Source organism: Ahaetulla prasina, chromosome 4 (genome assembly GCF_028640845.1).
Source record: "Ahaetulla prasina isolate Xishuangbanna chromosome 4, ASM2864084v1, whole genome shotgun sequence".
Lineage (NCBI taxonomy): Eukaryota > Metazoa > Chordata > Lepidosauria > Squamata > Colubridae > Ahaetulla > Ahaetulla prasina.
The window spans coordinates 143,067,234-143,087,731 of record NC_080542.1 but is presented as its reverse complement, the minus strand read 5'-3'; the positions used below and the strand labels follow the sequence as shown (position 1 = coordinate 143,087,731).

The 20,498-nt window shown below is 40.4% G+C and overlaps 2 protein-coding genes across 2 annotated transcripts in view; one reads left to right on the top strand and one right to left on the bottom strand.

Annotated features, from left to right (window-relative positions):
* WDR48 (WD repeat domain 48) overlaps positions 1–13,089 on the bottom strand; it is a 33,897-nt gene extending 20,808 nt beyond the window's left edge. The window contains exons 1-6 of the mRNA XM_058184049.1: positions 12,970–13,089; positions 5,744–5,884; positions 4,439–4,517; positions 3,861–3,943; positions 3,636–3,765; positions 698–786 (exon numbers count right to left, since the gene is read on the bottom strand). Of these exons, the coding sequence (XP_058040032.1) occupies positions 698–786; positions 3,636–3,765; positions 3,861–3,943; positions 4,439–4,517; positions 5,744–5,884; positions 12,970–13,017 (570 nt within the window). The 5' untranslated portion in view covers positions 13,018–13,089. The remainder of the gene's footprint in view (positions 1–697; positions 787–3,635; positions 3,766–3,860; positions 3,944–4,438; positions 4,518–5,743; positions 5,885–12,969) is intronic.
* Positions 13,090–13,140: 51 nt separating this feature from the next.
* The window catches only part of LOC131198280 (sodium channel protein type 5 subunit alpha-like), an 86,426-nt gene continuing 79,068 nt past the window's right edge, over positions 13,141–20,498 (top strand). Inside the window, exons 1-2 of the mRNA XM_058182767.1 lie at positions 13,141–13,171; positions 19,976–20,104. The gene's annotated coding sequence lies outside the window, so the exon portion shown is untranslated. The remainder of the gene's footprint in view (positions 13,172–19,975; positions 20,105–20,498) is intronic.

The window sequence follows — 20,498 nt, the reverse complement described above, 5'->3', positions numbered from 1 at the left end:
ACTGTAAAGCGGTATATAAGTCTAAGCGCTATTGCTACTTGGTCACGTGACCATGGGGATGCTGCAATGGTCAGAAGTGCCAAAAATGGTCACAAATCATTTTTTTCAGTGTCTTTGTAAGTTCAGTCACTAAATAGAATAGCACTTAAAGACTTATACACCGCTTCACAGTGCTTGACAGCCGTCTCTAAGCGGTTTACAGAGTCAGCCTATGGCCCCCAACAATCTGGAGTCCTCATTTGACCCACCTCGGGAGGATGGAAGGTTGAGTCAACCTTGAGCCTGCTGAGATTCAAACAGCCAAATTGCAGTCAGCTGGCAGTCAGCAGAAGTAGCCTGCAGTGCTGCACTCTAACCACTGCACCACCGAGGCTTACTATTGTAAATCGAGGAATATTGTATTAGAATGGAAGATCCTATAGGGGTCTCCAACCTTGGAAACTTTAAGCCTGGAGGACTTCAACTCCCAAAGCTGGCTGGGGAATTCTGGGAGTTGAAGTCCACCAGGCTTAAAGTTTCCAAGGTTGGGAACCCCTGCTACAACAAACCACCTCTACCATACAGATGGATGATTTTTCCTTTTATACTGCAGAAGAGGGCTCCTAAATTTGTTCCATAGCTGTACACAAACTCTATTAGTAATCATTTCAGCCATTCATTTCATCCTGTGGGGATAAGCTGCTTAAATTGTGTTTACCTTTTCCGTGGACCCGGACACAATTACTGTTCCCATCTGATTCATAGCAAGACTGTAGATTGAGTCTTTGTTTCCGCTAAGGGAAGAAGCTATTGGATGGAAAACACAATATTATTTCAGATAAAGCACTCCAGGAAGTTGGAGGGAAGCGGGGGAGGGAGTAAACTTGAAATAACAATTCTAATAGCAAAAAAATGAATACAGCAGCTTGCAACTATATACAAATCTTCAAACATTAAGGATTTAAAAACAGAAGGAAGTCTTTAATAAAACCGTTCATTGTATTTCAATTGCGAGAGATGCTTTAAGATAGAAAAATTGAATTTTACGTCAGAATGTGGTAGTGTTGCAGTTATATAATTACTTGAATTTGCAAAATTCCAGTTTTATATCTTATCTTAAAAAAAAAAAAAGAGGAAGAAAAACAGACCCAGGAAACTACAGACCAATTAGCCTGACATTAATACCTGGGAAGATATTGGAAAAAATAATCAAAACACAGATCTGTGAACATCTAAAGGTAAAGGTAAAGGTTCCCCTTGCACATATGTGCTAGTCGTTGCTGACTCTAGGGGGCAGTGCTCATCTCCATTTCAAAGCTGAGGAGCCAGCGCTGTCCGAAGTCATCTCCGTGGTCATGTGGCTGGCATGACTCAACGCCAAAGGCGCACGGAACGCTGTTACCTTCCCACCAAAGGTGGTCCCTATTTTTCTATTTGCATTTTTTACCTGCTTTCAAACTGCTAAATTGGCAGAAGCTGGGACAAGTAATGGGAGCTCACCCCGTTACACGGCAGCACTAGGGATTCAAACCGCCGAGCTGCTGACCTTTCGATCGACAAGCTCAACGTCCTAGCCCCTGAGCTACCGTGTCCCTGTAGTGAACATCTAGAAACAATTAAAGTTATGACTGGTAGCCAGCACAGGTGAGTTAAAAACAGATCATGCCAAACCAATTTTATTTCATTCTTTGACAAAGTGACTAAATTAGTAGACCAGCGAAATGCTGTGGAGATAGTATACTTAGACTTTAGCAAGGCATTTGACAAAAATGACCACAACCTACTTCTTGGCAAGTTAGAAAAATGTGGGATAGACAGCATCACCATCAGATGGATTGGTAACTGGCTGACAAACTATACTCAATGAGTAGTCCTTAATGGTATTACACTTACAGGCAGGGAAGTAGGCAGTTGGGCACCACAAGGTTCTGTGTTAGGCCCAGTCCCCTTCAATATCTTTATAAATGACTTAGGTGAGGGAACAGAAGGGGAACTCATCAAAATTTGCAGATGACACTAAATTGGCAGGAACAGCCAACACCCTGGAAGACAAGCTCAGGATCCAAAAAGATCTCCATAGACTTGAACAATGGGTCCTATCCAACAAAATGAAATTTAATGAGGAGAAAAGCATGGTTTTACACCTGAGCAGGAAAAACCAAAAGTACAAGTACAGATTAGGTGAAACCTGGCTCAAAAACTGTGAGAGGGACCTTGGAATCCTAGTGGATGATGATTTAAGCATGAGTCAGCAATGTGCGGCGGCAGCCAAAAAAGCTAATACAATACTTGGTTGTATAAACAAAGGCACAGAATCAAAAACACCTGAAGTATTAATACCGCTTTATAAAGCCTTAGTAAGACTACCCCTAGAATACTACATCCAGTATATCACACTACAAAAAAAAATGTTAAGACTTTGGAAAAAGTGCAAAGATGAGCAACTAAGGTGATTAAAGGCCTGGAGACTAAAACATATGAAGAATAGTTGCAGAATTTGGGTTTGGCTAGTCTAGAGAAAAAAAGAAATAGGGAGCACAAGATAGCAGTATCTCAGTATTTGAGAGGCTGACACAAAGAAGAGGGGATTAACCTATTCTCCAAAGCACCAGAAGGCAGGACAAGAAACAATGGATGGAAACTAATCAAGGAGAGAAGCAACCTGGAATTGAGGAGAAACTTCCTAACAGTGAGGACAATTAACCAGTGGAACAGCCTGCCACCAGAAATCATGGGCACTCCATCACCAGAGATTTTTAAGAAGGGAACTAGACAGTCACTTGCCTGAAACGGTATAGGATCTACTGCTTGAGCAGGGGGACTGGACTAGGAGACTTCCAAGGTCTTTTCCAGCTCTATTCTAAGTGATTAAGATGCCGATCTAATACTACATTGTATTGTTTTCAAAGAGAATGGCCAGATTTTTGAAGGAACAGCAGCTCTTCCCCAGAAACTCCAATAAGTAACATTGCTATCACTCAAGATAAATACAAGGGGAGTATTACATATAAAGATGTTATTTCTTGATTGTATCTATTTTCAGAAATTCACTACAGAGACCATCCTGATGTTTATTTTCTGAAGGACACATGGTCAATCCTTAAAGCCCCCTGCATTTGAGATTGAATTATTTGATAATAATAGCACATCTTATACTATGAGTCTCCAAATTTGGCAATTTTAAGACTTGTGTACTTCAACTCCCAGAATTTCCCAGGCAATATAAGAAAGTTGCCAAGTTTGGAATCCGCTATCTTACACAAAGGGAAGTGGTAGCTCAATGGCTAAGACACCGAGCTTATTGATCGAAACATCGGCAGTTCAGCGGTTTGAATCCCTCGTGCCATGTAATGGGGTGAGCTCCCGTTACTGGTCCCAGCTTCTGCCAACCTAGCAGTTCGAAAGCACATAAAAAATGCAAGTAGAAAAACAGGGACCACCTTTGGTGGGAAGGAAACAGCATTCCGTGCGCCTTTGGCGTTGAGTCATGCTGGCCACATGACCACGGAGATGTCTTCGGACAGCGCTGGCTCTTCGGCTTTGAAAAGGAGATGAGCACCACCCCCTAGAGTCGGGAACAACTAGCACAAATGTGCGAGGGAAACCTTTACCTTTATCTTATTCAAACCAGCACGGGTTTATTTCTGGATACTTACTCGTGACAGTATTATTTGAGGCAGTCAGTGCAGTTAGTGTATTTACATCCCAGAGGAATATCTGTCTGTCCAACCCAGCAGATGCTACCAATTCTTTGTCTTTTGCGTAAGCCAAAGCTTTCACATAATCCTAAAACAAACAGAGACATGTGGCAAATAGAACTTAGTAACCAGGATACTGTTATGGCACCACAAGTATTGCTAATTGCATTTTTTGTACTTTACCTTATGGGTTCTTAGGGTTGACATGCAAAACCCTTTATGCGCGTTCCATACTTTAACAGTAGTATCTGATGAAGCCGAAATCACTATAAAGATAGAATGAACTGTTTGTCTTTATGACAAGTAACAAGAGAAATCTGTTTACCATTAAAACACAGACTCAGTAGGACTGATGACTGCTCAGAAGCATATGCAAGAGTTAATTAACAGAAGGATACTTTTGGAACTCTATCTCTGGAGAAATTCAGCAGCTGTTTGTTTTTGCTCAATGTTGCCAATATCAGGGAAACATTTCTATTGTTTCAGAAATTCCTAATTCAACAAGTATTTTATTTTCTGATGCTTTTTGACACTTGGCAACATTATTTTAAATTTTTTGCAGCTTTATTTTTCAGGTATATTAACATTAGTTGATAATGGCTTCCACTGTTTATCACTACATAAATTGGAATTTTACATGACTGCTATAAATTGAAACAGGGCCTTTGAACACAGAATGAAAAATTATGCAAATACCAAACACTGAGATAACTGACATACATCATTCTATTTCATCATAAAATATTCAGAAAGTTACTTACAGGTTTTACCATTGCAGCAAAGTACAATATCATTCACCCAGTCTGTATGATGTTCCATTGATGCTATATAGGGGTCTTGCTGGAATTAAAAACAGTATTTTGAGTTCTAATCCTGTGTCATAAGAATTCTCTTGAGGGTGTTATGACAAGAGGCAGCTTCATCTATATTTCAGAATTACCATGTTAGCAATCAGTGCATCAATTAGCCAATAATTTTAGGATCCATTTATTTCAGCTACGTTTAATCCAGGGTTTAGGTAAAGGATTGCAATTATTTGAAGAACATTTCCTGGCAAGTGGCATCTTTATTGTAAGTCAATCCTACGATCCATTGACACATTTTTTAGCCCCACCCTCAGTGAATAGGCTGGCTAAGTACAAAATAACAGAAGAGATGACCAGATACCTTGTTTCCCCAAAAATAAAACCTGCCTTATTTTCTTTTGGGCCCCAAAGTAAGCACCAGGTCTTATTTTGGGGAAATGTCTTACCCGCTCTGACACCTGTCACACTGCTGTCCAACTTCTTCTGCGGCCGCTTGCAGCCAGACTCCGTGTGGATCATCGTGCTGGTGCTGCCACTGGCTGCATGGTGCGTTGTGCTGTTGCACATGGGAGTGGCGGCACCGTCACAACACATCACCTGCTGTCCGGTTACAAGCGGCCGCAGAGCAAATCAGGCAGCGGCACGACAGGTGTCAGGGGAGTGGGAGGCCTGGCTATGGCAGTCTTAAAATGAGCAGGTATGGAATGCCTGGGGAAGCTCCACCCACCACCTCAGGCTGATTTTTATGCATGCACCTCACCCGATCTCGTACAACTAGATGCTGGGAGGGGCTTATTTTGGGGGCAGGGCTTATATTAGGTGCAGGTGGGAAAATCGGGATAGGGCTTGTTTTCGGGGAAACATGGTATCATCCATGTAATAAGATTAATCATTGGCAGTCATGTTAGGAACTAAATCTGGCTGAAAAGAGGAGTACAGACAATGATTTTGTTTCAGCGCAAGTTAGGTTGGCCTTACTGAATGGGTTCAGGTTAAGATATGGTTAAAACATGGTTACTTCAAATCCCAGATTAAAATTTGCCATTCTTTTTGTAGATCAAATATCTGAAAAATCAGAGAAGCTCTCAAATTAAAAAAACAACAACACAAAAAGTAAGCAAAAATAAGGAAAAGGTGATGCTAGCAAATACAACTCCAAGCCTATTCTTTAATGATGTAAACTATTTTTGCTAGATAATTTGGGTATGTGCCAAAAAATGAAAACGTATCTATGTAAAGTACATTCTATGCTTGGTTTACCTTGTGTTGGTTTACACTCCATATTCTGATGATTGAATCTCGACCTGCAGTAAAAAGTCTGTTCAACGCTGGATCCAGCTGTAGTGCATTTACCCCATTGCGATTATACTTCTCCACCTCATCTCTAATTACATAAGAGACCTAGAACATTTGACATAAATCCAACAGAAGCATTAACTATAAAGCAGAAACATCCTTCTGTTCAAGCATGCTCAAAAATATCTCCTTTTCATTTTAAAAAAAAGAATTTCTAAACAACTGATGTCTCATATTAGGAATGAAAAAACTCACAAATTCAGGAATGGAGCATTCCAGATAATTTGGGAATATACCATTCCTTTTTGATTATGTTGAATTGTCTCAGCATGATCTAGCAGGGAAACAAAGCAACAAAATCGAAATTTGGCCACCTCAAGCTGAATTGTTTCAAGTGTTCCAGATTGTCCCAATCACTGAAACTGCAGTTTTGTAATTTGGGCTTGTTTATTTTTTAATTTTTTAAAAAAATCTAGATTAGCCAGCAGAAATAATTAAGATGCACCTTCCAGGTTATGCATTTTTTATGATAAATGGACATAGTAAATTTATTCTAAACGAAAAGGCACATAGTGTTTTATCAAACTCACATGATATGCAAATACTTTAATTCATCATTTAACATTCAACATTCATCTGTTTCTAACAAGACCTCTAAGAGCTTTCTCTGCTCAGGTGCATTTTTCTGCTCTAAATTTCTCCTATCTTTACAGTCCTATGATTTCTGAAGGAAAAAGAACCCACAACATAGAAGAACTGTTCCTAGATATTTATTTTATTTATTAAAAAAATGTTTATGGCTGTCCAACTCATTCACAGTGATTCTGGGTGGCTTACAAGGAAGAAATCCCAGCACAAAAACTAATAATGTCCCATACACCCTGGTGACAACAATCAAACAAGCTCTGTGTTAGGCTCAATATCGTAATGGGACTCTCCAGACCTATTGGCTAAACCATGTCTTCAGAGCCTCATGAAGTGTCTAAACAAGGGCCAATCTTATCTCTGCAAATTCATCTCTTTTAATCCAAGTTTCTATGCTAATTCCGCACGCCCAATCCACAGACACAATCCCCTTATGTAAGACAATATGGTCTTCTTATTGCAGAAGGACAGCATTGAGTTCATTAATATCTGTAATAACAAAAAGGAATATGACATATTTCACAATTTTACCTGATTTCCTAAATCTGAGACATGATACAGATATGGTTATTTTGTGAATATAATTATGAATATAATACTATGTTGTACTATATGGCAAGAAGTTATTAATCCAATTTCTTCCAGTATTCTGAGAATAACAAAATAGATTGCTGATGAGAAAAATAATCAGCAATATGAAATGTTGTTGCTACTGAAAAGAGATTTCAGAGTCACATGACCACTTTAATGTTATTAGGAGAGTGTTTTAAATGCATTCTGCATTATCTACAACATTGGGGAGCAATGGATTCTGTCTTGTTACATTCTCAATACTCTTTCTCCAAGTCCCCCAGCAGGTGCAAAAAGGGGGCACATGCATAAATTTATTTATTTATTTATTTATTTATTTTGTCAAACACAACAGTATATGTAAGTATAAGCATATGAATTGGATACAATCAAAGGGAACATTAGGACAGGAACGGTAGGCACGCTGGTGCTCTTATGCACGCTTCTTACAGAGCTCTTAGGAATGGGGTGCGGTCAATATTAGATAGTCTTTGGTTAAAGCTTTAATTCATGCTCCTTGCAGGACATTTAAGAAGAAGAAGGAGCTACAATCCACAGGGCAAAAAGACAGTGAAATTTAGAAAGTTTGGTTGGGAGGGAAAAAAAAGAATTAAAACGGCTCCCCCTTAGCAATTCTCAGAGTACATCTTTAATGATGTAAACTGTTGCTTTAATTTGGGAAGATTTTTGCTCATAGGAGGGGAATAATACATTGTTGGAAGGAAAATCCATCTGGTTCAATTCCAAGCGGGGAGAAAGACCCTGGAAACAACATGGAGGCTGATTGGAAAGAATGTTAATTGAACAGAACCAGAAAGACCGTGTGCAGTTGTGGGTCAGCTGAACAACTGGTTTGGTTTTATATGAGCTTTTTATACAGTTTTTACAGCATGTTTTAATCTGGAGACTTGCCTTGTGTGTTTTTCCTATTTGATTGATTTTAATTGTTTCCCCAAAGGCTCATGAGGGGGTCTTAATTATCACTTCCTTAATCCTAATCATGTCCCAGGATGTATAATTGATTTTATCCTGTTATCTATTGCCTCTAGCCTGCCTTTCTTAATGGACGTATATTGCTTCCACTTTTCTCAATGTCCTCTCTTTTATAGAATAGAATAGAATACAATTTTTATTGGCCAAGTGTGATTGGACACACAAGGAATTTGTCTTGGTGCAGATGCTCTCAGTGTACATAAAAGAAAAGATACCTTCATCAAGGTACAACATCACTCTGGAGCAGAAGTTTTTTTTTTTTTATCTTGTGAATAAACTGGCCCAATCTTTCCTAATGGGCACAAAATATCTGCTGGGGGCTATTAAGAAAGACCTGAGTCTGCTTTCTGCCTTTCTCCATTTCTCCCTATAACATTCTGCCTTTTTTTTAGTATTTTCCAAAATATTTCATTCTTTTGGGGAATGGAGTGGGGGCCTTCCCACAACACTATTTGTTTTTCATGGGCCTTGGGGCTTGACGTTTACATTTCAATTAAGCCTATCATCAACCATACTACCCCTTCTGCTCTTGTACAATGAGTGTAGCGGAAGCTTTACAATACCATATATATCAGTGCTCAGCAGTTGTTAATTACTTGGGTTGCTCTTTTAGAAGAGAATATAGTATTACAGGACAATATGTCCAAATACATTGGAAAATTGTGTGTACCTTTCTGATGGCTATGAGAAAACTCTGGGCTTAACTAGAATGTTAGTTTAGATTACTTTCATTTTAAATTCACTAGCCATGTATTGTACAGATTTGAGTATTTTATTATTGTTACTGTAAATAAGTTTTATTTATTAACTACAGTAGGTGCAAAGAACTCTAGAAGAAAATATTTCTGTAATTCCTTGTTTTAATGTCTATGGAGATTCTCAGTTAGCAGGTCAAAATTGTCTCAAAAGTATTATTTTTTAAAGGCAACTGAACATTCCCCCCCCCCAATAGTCCAGTTGTCTTTGCTTAATCAGCCTCCATATTTTGGAAAAACTCCTCTCATTTAGTGGCAGCTTCAAAGAAGAGATACAATCTTCTCTCGGACACCCAGAAGTCTAGAGAAGTTTATTCTCTACTGTAAACCTTAAGGAATAGGAAAATCAATTTCTACTTTAAATTTATTATATGGGGTACAATTTGGAAATGAAAAGAAATTCTTCTTGCCTTTCCTCCCCACTCGTGTCCCCTCTGCAAAATCTAGCAGACGCCATTGGGAATCCTCCTTGCAAATACTAGAAAATAGGACTTATTTATTTTGCATCGTCCTATCAAAGTAAGTAAAGTTAAGAAGTGTTTGACAGTCACATTCCTAAATTTAAATGGACCTAAGCTTCTACAGCAGGTGTCTTAGTACAATATCAAAGAATCCTTACCTTCTTCCATTTCACTTTTTAGGCTAAAGTCCTTCCCAAATGCCTACTTTTACCCAAATACTAACCAGGGCATCCCCTGCTTAGCTCTGCCACCTAGACCAGTGGCCACCAACTGGTGGTCCGCAAGAAAATGTTGGTGGTCCGCAGAAAAACTATTTGCATTTTTTATATTGGACTAAATCAGGGGTCCTCAATTTACGGCCCCTGGGCGGGATACGTGCAATGAACATTTGTGTTGCTGCGGAAAGTCTCCCACTTTGGGATCTTTTTGTGTGAGTCGGAAGGGGGCAGAAATTCCGACTTGGGGTCTGCTTCAGCCTCCTGATGTGGGTCTGCTTCAGCCTCCTGATGTGGGGCTGGAGGGAAGTGCCACTGGTGGCGAAGAGCCGGAGGGCCTCGTTCTAGTGGGACTGCCTCATGGCTTGGAACTGGCTGACCATCTCAGCCCACTGACTCTCCAGGTGCCGGTACCTGGTCTTGCACTCCCGCAGGTCTTCCCTCTGCTTGGAAAGCCTATGCTCCTAGTCCTCAGTGAGGTGCTTCTGCTGAGCCTCCTTCTCAGTTAGATCCAATTTGAACTGAGCCAGCTGTTTTGCCAACTCTTTCTTGTGGTGGCTGCTTAGCTCCAACAACTGCTTCCTGTTGGGGCTCTAAGGAGCCTGGGCAGGCAGACAAGGAGTGGCTGGGAGGGGAAGGGCGAGTAGAGGCTGGCGAGGCGCTCCTCGATGTGAGTGACATTGAGTTGGTCATGACCACCCAGTCACATGCCCACCTAGCCACGCCCACGCAGCCGATCATTAGGCGGATCATATTAGTGGTCCGAGGGATTTAAAATTATGAATTTAGTGGTCCCTGAGGTCTGAAAGGTTGGGGACCCTTGACCTAGACAATCTGGCGGTAAAGCCTATCACACTTCAGAAACACAGGCCTTTGAATAATTTAAAAGAGCTAGCATGTCAAAAAGAATCATCATGATGACAGGAAGCTAATGAATATGTAAAAGAACTGAAGTAACACGCTCTGTCCAAGGAACTAGTTTTAAGTAGTAAACCAAACTCTGACGGCACTCCCAAATAGGGCATAACACAATGGCCCAATTATTATTCCTGCATTATATTTTCATCACAATATAGGAGCACTTCCATTCATTTTGTTTTCTACTTGGACCACATTGTTCCTCAACATATTCTAGACTTCTTCACTAGGATGTTTGGGGAGAGGACTACATTTAAAAAAAATAATGTCTGCAAACTTAGCCATTTCCTTAAACATGTTGATACTTCCTGATAGCTCTCTGATTCTTCATCAGGAACACCTTAATTTCCACAATGATCATGAAGTTAAACCTGAATGCCTAATCTGCGCTATCCAATGAAGTAACCTTCAATGGCACTGAAAAAAGAGTTATGGCTGTATTTCACACTTATGACCATTGCAGCATCTTCATAACCATGTGAGATCAAAATCCAGATGCTTGGCAAATAACTCATATTTATGATGGTCCCGGGTGATCAAGCAAAATCAATGGAGAAGCCAAATTCATTTAACAATCATGTTATTAACAACTGCAATGGTTCACTTAACTGTGGCAACGAAGGTCATAAAATGGGTCAAAACTCACTTAAGAAATGTTTCACTTAGAAACAGAAATTTTGGAGTAGTGATCATAAGTTGAGGACTACCTGTACTCAAAACTGGCATGAAAGGCACACTGATGTGGCAAAAGCCAAGCTATATTTTTTTTACCCTTCTCACAGGGGAAACAAGCAATTGGAAATGGTTTGAGGGAATAGGAAAAGGATGGAGAACTGGAAAAGCTGACAATTGGTACTTTTAAAGCTCTAGTCTAGCACATAATCACTTAAAAGCATTGGGAGTAGCTTGGGATAGTGCCTCCAGCAGTGAAAAGCTAGGGTTGCTGTACTTGGTCACTAATGGATGTAATAAAATGCAATCAAAGATAGAGAAAAACCTATTCCAGGTTAAATACACCCAACTTCAGATTTCAATAGGATTATCTTTTGGATATTTTTTAGTGGAAGAAAGTTGATTCATTAAAACATAAGGTAATATACTGAATCTGCAAGAGTCCAGATTGCAAATGGGGGACTCATTAATATTCCCCTTTTTTTTGCTTTCTGTAAGGTAGGCTCAGTCCAAAACCAGAACATCAGGTCCCTCACCGAGTTTCAAGGTGAAATGGGAAGCCTCCCCCCAGTCCTTATCTGAATAACTTTTTTCCCTGGCCCACTCCGATTCTCATATTGTTTTAGATCTGTGAAATTATTATTTGAAGAGGAGGAAGTCAACTTATTATCCAAAGCATCTGAAGGCCACAACAAGGAGCAATGGATGGAAACTGATCAAGGAGAGAACCCATCTAGAACCAAGTAGAAGTTTCAAGACAGTGAGAACAATCAACCAATGGAACAGAAGTTGCCTTCAGAAGTTGTGGGAGTTTCATTACTGAGAGCTTTTCACGAAGAGACTAGACTGCCATCTGTCAGAAATGGGGGAGATCTCCTGCTTGGATGGTGGGATGGGGTTTAACTAGATGACCTATAAGGTCCCTTCTGACTCTGTTATTCTGTTCTGTCCTGAATTTTCTGTTCTGAACTCCAGTGGACTCTGGGCGGTGAAGTACGCCAGCCAATAGGACTTTGGAGTTGTTTTTACAGCTTAGGTCAAGAGAGAGTGTGATGTGTTGGGTGAGGGGGGAGCCACACGCCACCTCTCACAGCCTGGCAACACACTGCAGAAAAAATAATTGCTACCAACCTGCCTTCCATTGAGGACCTGTAAAGAGCTGTCAAAATATTTACGGACCCCTCACATCCTGGACATAAACTCTTTCAACTCCTACCCTCAAAACGACGCTATAGAGCACTGCACACCAGAACAACTGGACACAAGAATAGTTTTTTCCCCGAAGGCCATCACTCTGCTAAACAAATAATTCCCTCAACACTGTCAAACTATTTACTGAATCTGCACTGCTATTAATCTTCTCATCGTTCCCATCACCAATCTCCTTCCACTTATGATTGTAACTTACGATTTATACTGATATTGTTTCCTGATTGCTTGTTTATACACTATGACTATCATTAATTGTACCATTGTTAAATTTATACCCTATGACTATCATTATGTGATTCTTGACGAATGTATCTTTTCTTTTATGTATACTGAGAGCGTATGCACCAAAGACAAATTCCTTGTCCAATCACACTTGGCCAATAAACGAATTATCTATCTATCTATCTATCTATCCATCCATCTATCCATCCATCTTAACACCACACAGCAGAAAACGTTACGCATCCGAGCAACGCAAGGCGCCGAGCAGCCCTTCCACCTCTCCCCCAACGTGACACCCTCCGGATCTAGGGTGAGGCAAGCCCCATAATCCCCGGCCTTGGGGCCGAGAGGCGAATCCAGGCACAGGAGGGAGGCGAGAGGGAGAAAGCTGCCTGTCCACCCCGCCCTTCGCCCCGTGCTCTGCCCGCCGAGCCACCAGGCCGCGCGATCATTGGTCGCTTCGAGCGGCATAGCTCGGCTACGACGGGCTTCCCTTCCCGGCCGGGCGCCCCTTTCGCCTCCTTCACCTGCACTTTCCGCCGCCCCGCTGTATTCTGTCGGTGATGAGCCGCCATCTTACATGTTGACACTCTGTCGTCATATCCGAGGGAAGAAAAAGAAAAAAAACCGCCCGGAAGTCCCACCTCTAGAGGCGGGAACTGCTGTTTCCCCTTTTTAACTCAGGCACTGAGGCGAGACTGAGTAGGAAAATGGCCGTTCATGTGCCGGGTGTGTTTTGAGCGGTTGCTATAGCAGCGGTTATTGTGAAGCCGAGCTCGAGATTTGTTTTTCATCTCGCGAGATCTGGAGGCGGCTGCAGCGGGAGGGCAGGGTGGTTCAGGAACTCCGCAACTTGTCGTCACAATTTGAGATAAGCTCCGCCCTATGGGGGGGTGGAGCCTTCGGCTCGGTGACGTCACTGGCCGAGTTTCCCGCCCTTTTGAAGGCGTGATTTTGGTCGTTTGAAGCTGTTGAGGGTTTTTTTAAAAAATATCCAATATGTATTGTCCCCTTCCCAGCCCTCAGTATATGTAACAGTAATTTCAGTCGAATTAACAGTCAAAATATTTTTTTAAAGTCAAATCAGGCCTCAAAACAAGACTCTATTAAATACAGTTTACTAACCTTTGGCTTAGTTTGTCATGAAATAATACCTGATTACAGAAGTCAACTATGCAGGTTCTGCACAGCCAGATAGCAGCTCAGATTTTATTAGCTTTATCTGTTGGATGTCTTGAGTAGGGTTCACTCTCTTTACCTGGGGGATTTCCTCAGTGGGGCTGCTTGCTGACTACCTGCAGAATTGATAAATTTGGTTGGATTTGCTTGTCTTCTCCATCGGGACTCCCAACTGTTTCATCTACCGAAAGTCCTCTGAAAAAAACACGGGGTCTATGGATTATACAGTCTGGCTAGGTGGCTCAGTGGCTAAGACCCTGAGCTTGTCGATCAGAAAGGTTGGAGGTTCGAATCCCTAGTATAGGTCTCCTGCGTGAGCAGAGGGTTTGACTAGATGACCTCCAAGGCCCCTTCCACAACTCTCTCACTGTTACTGACAGGGAGGCCTGCCAGGCGCAACCTAATACAAGGCAGTTGTTGCCTTCTCAGTTCAAATTGAGATTCAGAACTCAGACAAAGTTTGAGCCAATTTGGTTTGGCGATTAAGGCACCATTGGAAAATAGGAGTTCAAGTTCCGCCTAAGGCATGAAAGTCAGTTATTCTGGGCCAATCACCAGAAGAGAGTGAATTCTAGAACTGCCTTAGGCATTGTAGAAAGTTAGCACCCACCCCTCTCCTAGAAAAAATGAAATATTTTGAGAAAGGCAGAATATTATATTTCCCTGGATGAGAAATGGAGACACATGTTTTTTTAAGAGGCAGGAAGCAGACTCACTCTTAATAGCCCCCACTTTTCTCAATAGCCCTCAGTAGATGTCAGCACTTAAGAGATAGCTAGCTCTATTCATAAACAAATTTCCTGCAGCAAGGTCTAAACAAAGGTAGGCTTAGCCCTTAGCCACAATAGTATGGGAAGAAATATCCATCTGGGTTCAGTTCCAAGTGGGGAAAAAGACAGTGGAAATATGGAGACTGCTTGGAAAGATGGTTTAATGGTGGACAGGTTCACATGGTTTGAGTTCCTGAACAGAAAAGGGACGAGATACTGAGCCTGCCTTGGTTTTATGCTTTCTCTGAGCTTTGAACTTCCTGGGGCACAAGAAGAGTATCCTGATTGGTTGTCAGACTCCCAGGGGGTGGGGGTCTTAGCTAGCCTTGCTGGCTGATGTAATCTTCCCAGGTGCCATGTGGTGAGTTTCTGTTGCTAGATGGGCCCTATTGTGTTGCAGATGATGGTCCATTGACAAAGGTGGGGAGAATGGGTTTCTGTCTCTGGCCCATTGACAAAGGTGTGGGGAGGCAGGAAGCTGCAGGGAGCTGCTTTGTCCTTAAAACATGTTTCTCCATTTCTCATCCACGGAAATATAATATTCTGCTCTTTTTAATATTTTCTAAAATATTTCATTCTTCTAGGAGAGGGGTGGGTGCTAACTTCCTACAGTTTTATGCCCTCTCTGAGCTTTGAATTTCCTAGGGCACAGGAAGAGTACCCGCATTGGTTGTCAGACTCCCATGGGGTGGGGGTCTTAGCAAGCCTTGCTGGCTAATGTAATCTTCCCAGGTGCCATGTGGTGAGTTTCTGTTGCTAGATGAGTCCTATTGTGTTGCAGATGATGGTCCATTGACAAAGGTGGGGAGAATGAGTTTCTGTCTCTGGCCCATTGACACAGGTAGAGGGGGAGGCAGGAAGCTGCAGGGAGCTGCTTTGTCCTTAAAACATGTTTCTCCATTTCTCATCCAGGGAAATATATTCTGTCTTTTTAATATTTCCCAAAATATCTCATTCTTCTAGGAGAGGGGTGGGTACTAACTTCCTACAAGAGAAAATCATTTTTCAGGCCTTCTTCTCAACTCAGCTCCAGGAACTCCTAGGCTACCTTGGACCCTGGTTCCAGAGAAGTCCTTCAGCACAGTGGTGAAATCCAAATTTTTTTATTACCAGTTCTGTGGGCGTGGCTTGGTGGGCATGGTGTGGCTTAGTGGGCATGGCAGGGAAAGGATACTGCAAAATCTCCATTCCCTCCCCACTCTTGGGGGAAGGATATTGCAAAATCTCCATTCCCATCCCACTCTGGGGCCAGCCAGAGATGGTATTTGCCAGTTCTCCTAACAGCTCAAAATTTCTGCTACCGGTTCTCCTGAACTTGTCAGAACCTGCTAGATTTCACCCCTGCTCCAGCACCATAAGGCTATGAATTCCAACATCTATGTCAACTAGGCAAGGAGGACAAGGAGCAAGAGGCTGTCTAGTAACAGTGGTACAATTATGAACCAATGGTCTCATATCCAGTTATATATATATAGCTTCATTTGAAAGCCACTGGAATTTCCTGGATGACTCTACCAACTCTGCCTTGGGGTTGAGGTTAAGATCTATGCAGGGATATTTCAGAAAGCCTTTCACCCATGTCCAGACTTGCTATTGCATGCCAGTATGAGGGAGAGCTTATTACAGGCCAATCTAGAATTCAGGGCTAATGAAGAGCCAACAATGAGGCTTTGCTTCAGTGCTGATTCAGTATAAGACAGTATGAGACCACTCCAAAACATCTGAAGGCAGGACGAGAAGCAATGGATGGAAACTAATCAAGGAGAGAACCATTCTAGAACTAAGGAGAAATTTCCTGACAGTTTGAACAATTAATCAGTGGAATGACCTGCCTCTGGAAGTTGGGTGTGTTCCAACACTGGAGGTATTCAAGAAGAGATTGGACAACTGTTTGTCTGAAATGGGATAGGGTCTCCTGCTTCAACATGGGGTTGGACTAGAGCACCTCCAAAGTCCCTTCCCTTATTCTGCCATAATTACCCTGAGGTTATTGCTTGCCTTTTTGCCTCTGCTTAGACCAGCTCCCGCCAATCTTTGCCATCTCTCCTAGATCAGAGGGTCAAACTCAGAACACCACTATTTAACCAGTTGGTTGATTTGACTCTCTGGATTTCTTCAGAGTAGTTCAGCAAACCGTTGTCCCAGTCAGCCAACTACCTCTATACATAACTATGCGTTATACTCTTACCAGGATGACTGGAAGTATTAAGAGGTAATAGTCTGCCCTGTAGAAAGAATATAAAAATCCCACCAACTCTTATTAGCCTGGAATGTTATCACTAACTTAACTGGAAACATTTGAATTAAATATTCAGAAGAACATCAACTTTATGGGCATAAAATAGTGTTAGAGTAGATGCATTTCTAACATAAATATTGTGAAAGGGGTCCATTTGTTCACTGTTTTTTAAACCACTTAAAAAGATCAAGAAATTCTCTGAGCAGCAAAGGCTTTCATATGTAATTACTGTAAATGAATAGTTGTTCATATCCTGTTAGGCATTTTATGGTACAGCTTCTACATTGTTTTATAGCATAGATATTGTTCTATAATTTGTATATATAATTTATATATATAGGGGAGGGGGGAAATCCAAGATTCCTGATGAAGTCTGAGCTCATAGCTGTAATCTTCATGATAGCTAAGGAGGAATGCACATTCTCAGCGTCTAATTAAATTGTCTAAGATCCATAAAAGCTTATGCAATTATAACAGTCTTTAAAATGCTTCTATGATCTTGTTGATTTTTGTTCAGTAAGCTAACCTGGCTCCCGTCTGAGCTGATTGAGTGATTATATGCCATCAAATCAGTGTCAACTCTTATTGATTAGATTTGGTAGATAGACCTTCCAGAAATTACAGATAGTCTTCATAACAATTTATTTATTTATTTATTTATTTATTTATTTATTTATTTATTTATTTATTTATTTATTTATTTATTTATTGTTTCAATTTCTATACCGCCCTTCTCCCAAAGGACTCAGGGCGGTTTACAGCCAAAGTAAAAACAATTAGTACAAATTTTAAAACCAGTTTAAAAGGAAAATTTAGAGTTGGTTGAAGAACTTAAAACCAATAAAACCTCTTATAAAACCCCACTAGGCCAGTCCTGCACGGTGAAACAGAAATGTTTTCAGCTCGCGTCGAAAGGTCCGAAGATCAGGGAGTTGATGGATACCTGGTGGTAACTTGTTCCAGAGGGTTGGTGCCCCCACAGAGAAGGCCCTCCCCCTGGGAGGGGAGTGACCGAAGTTACAACAGCACTAAAAAAAGTGATTTGTGACTTAAAACCGTTGCAGCATCTCCATAGTCATTTGATCAAAATTCAGATGCTTGGCAACTGACTTGTATTTATGACTGTTGCAGTGTCCCAAATCATATAATCACTTTTTGCGATCTTCAGCCAAGCAAAGTCAATAGGGGAAGCCAGGTTCACTTAACCACTGTGTGACTAACTTAACCACTGAAGTGATTCAATTAACAATTGTGGAAAGAAAGGTCATAAAATGGGGCAAAGCTGACTTAACTGTCTCGCTCAACAACATAAATTTTGGGCTAATTGTGGTTGCAAATTGAGGACTACCTGTATTTCCTCTATCTGCCTTTCAATTCTTCTAACAGTATTGCTGTAATTAAATATGTCACTTTACTGCTAATCTTCATTGTTTTCTCTTTCCTTCTATCTTTCCCAGAATTATGGACTTCTCAAGGGAACTGAATATTTGCAAAATGTATCCACAACATAGTTATTTCAGTCCCGTCATTGTATCTCAAGTTGGACTTCTTGATTGATTGATTGTTTTGTTGATGGTTTTGATAGTATCCATGGTATTATTTTTCAATGCCAAGTTCAAAAGAGTCAACACTCTTTCTATCCTACTTTTTCAAAGTCTTAGTCTGAATGTCAAAGGGAAAACCATGTCAAAGAAATGTCATTCATTTCTTTGAAGGAAAGCCAGGACACCTGCAATGAGTTGAAAGAAAAGCAATAAAAACAGGATTGGGATCAACAAAGGAGACAGCAAATTTCCCAACTGGTGGGAAGGTTCACATGATCAGGCTTAATTCATCACACAAGGGGTCATTGACATACAACCTTTCGTTTAGTAACTGTTCAAAATTACAACAGTATGCTTCCCCTGGAGTGGGGTCGGAATGGAGATTTTGCAGTATCCTTCCCCTGCCATGCCCACCAAGCCACGCCCACCAAGCCGCACCACACCCATTAAGCCATGCCCACAGAACCAGTAGTAAAAAAAACTGGATTTCACCATTGCCCTACATATCCCATAACCCCTGGCAGTGAATGCAATGGTACCCTTTACAGAAATGGCTATCTGAGCCCTTATTATATTCCCCCAAGGTTTCAACAAGGGGGAAAATATTCCTGAATTGATATCCATTAAATACCCATTGAATATATATCTTAGAATAATATGTCTAATCTACATGTTTGTTAATACTTATATACCATCAAAACCTTCATTTCCCAGAATTCTCGGCAAAGGACCATCTAGCTAAGAATTACGGGAATTGAAGTCCAAACATCTAGAGGTTCTCAGAGTATGGAAGGTTCTCAGAGTATGGAAGTCTGTATTAAAGTATATCCAGCTCCATCTCAATATTGTAATAAGAAAAACTGTATAGGCTATATTGGATATTTTTTGAATATAGGTAATTCTAGACTAAACAAAACTTTTGTTTAGTGACTTACAACAGCACTTAAAAAAACTGATTTATGCTCATAAATGACTCACTTATGACCATTGCGGCATCCTCATAGTTACATAATCAAAATTCGGATGCTTGGCAACTGGTTCATATTTATGAGGGATGCAGTGTGCTGAAGTCATACGATTCCCTTTTGTGATCTACTGACAAGCAAAGCCAATGGGGAAGCCAGATTCACTTGGCAACCATGTTCCTAACTTAACTACTACATTGATTTACTTAACAGCCTTTGAAGAAAGGTTATAAAATAAGGCAAAAGTCACTTAACTGTCTTCATTAACAACAAAAATTTTGGGCTCAATTGTGATCGTAAGTCGAGGACTACCTGTACTGTACATTCAATACTGCCTAATCAGTATTATTTCAGTATTATACTGATTGTAATCAGTATTAGAATCAGACAAAATAATAACAATTTAAAAGCTGCCCATACTGTACTACAGATTATCCTAGAGCATTCAAACCTATTGCCTGTCTATAGTGGAAAGGAAATTTTGGTGGGCAGAATTACATACAGAACTGTATTTAATTACTATCAAAGGAGTCACCATGAAAATAAAGCATATGAAATAGACTTGCTGGCTCACTCAGTGCTTCAATTTAAGAGACTGGAAAGAAGTAATATTGTCTAATTGGCCTTTTCCCTCGATTTTGATGAGCAAAACCTTTTTGTGTTATTAGCTTCTACAGTGGTGAAATAACTCATTTCTACTTAAAAGTTGATAATCACCATCTCCATTTATTTCCTCACATTAATTTATTTCCTGGGATATCTCTTGACATCTCATTTGTTTCTTTCAGCCTTAAAACATGCTTTTTTCCCCTCTTCACATCCCCATTCTACCACAGAACCAACCCTTTCCACAGCAGGAAACAGCAAGAAAGGAATATCACTGGTATTTGATCTGATAAAGCAGAGTTATTTGCTTCTTTGAAAAGAATTAACTGGATGAAAAAAAGAATCTTCAATAAGATTAAGTAAGTCTGGATACTATTAAGGAGAAATATGTACTTATCATGACATTAAACAGTTTTAAATTGTGAAATTATGTGAAACAAAGAGTGAAGTAATTTCGTATTTTCAGTCATTCTTTTAAGCAAGAAAAAGCATAAAATATGGAGAGTTGATAGTAATATTTTAATAATCTTTTTTAAAGCTTATATGGGGTATTTGATGTAGAGTCTAACTAATAAAAAGTTATTGTGTATTTTCAAGCATCTTGCATAGAGTTTTAATAGTTGATGGAATTCTGCTGGTTGTTTATTGCCTCAGTTACTGGTATATTAGAATTTATAATATTATGGAATCTATAGGTCCCTAAAAGCATGTTTCTTGTTTGACAAGAATAGTTGTATGTTAATACCCTAATAT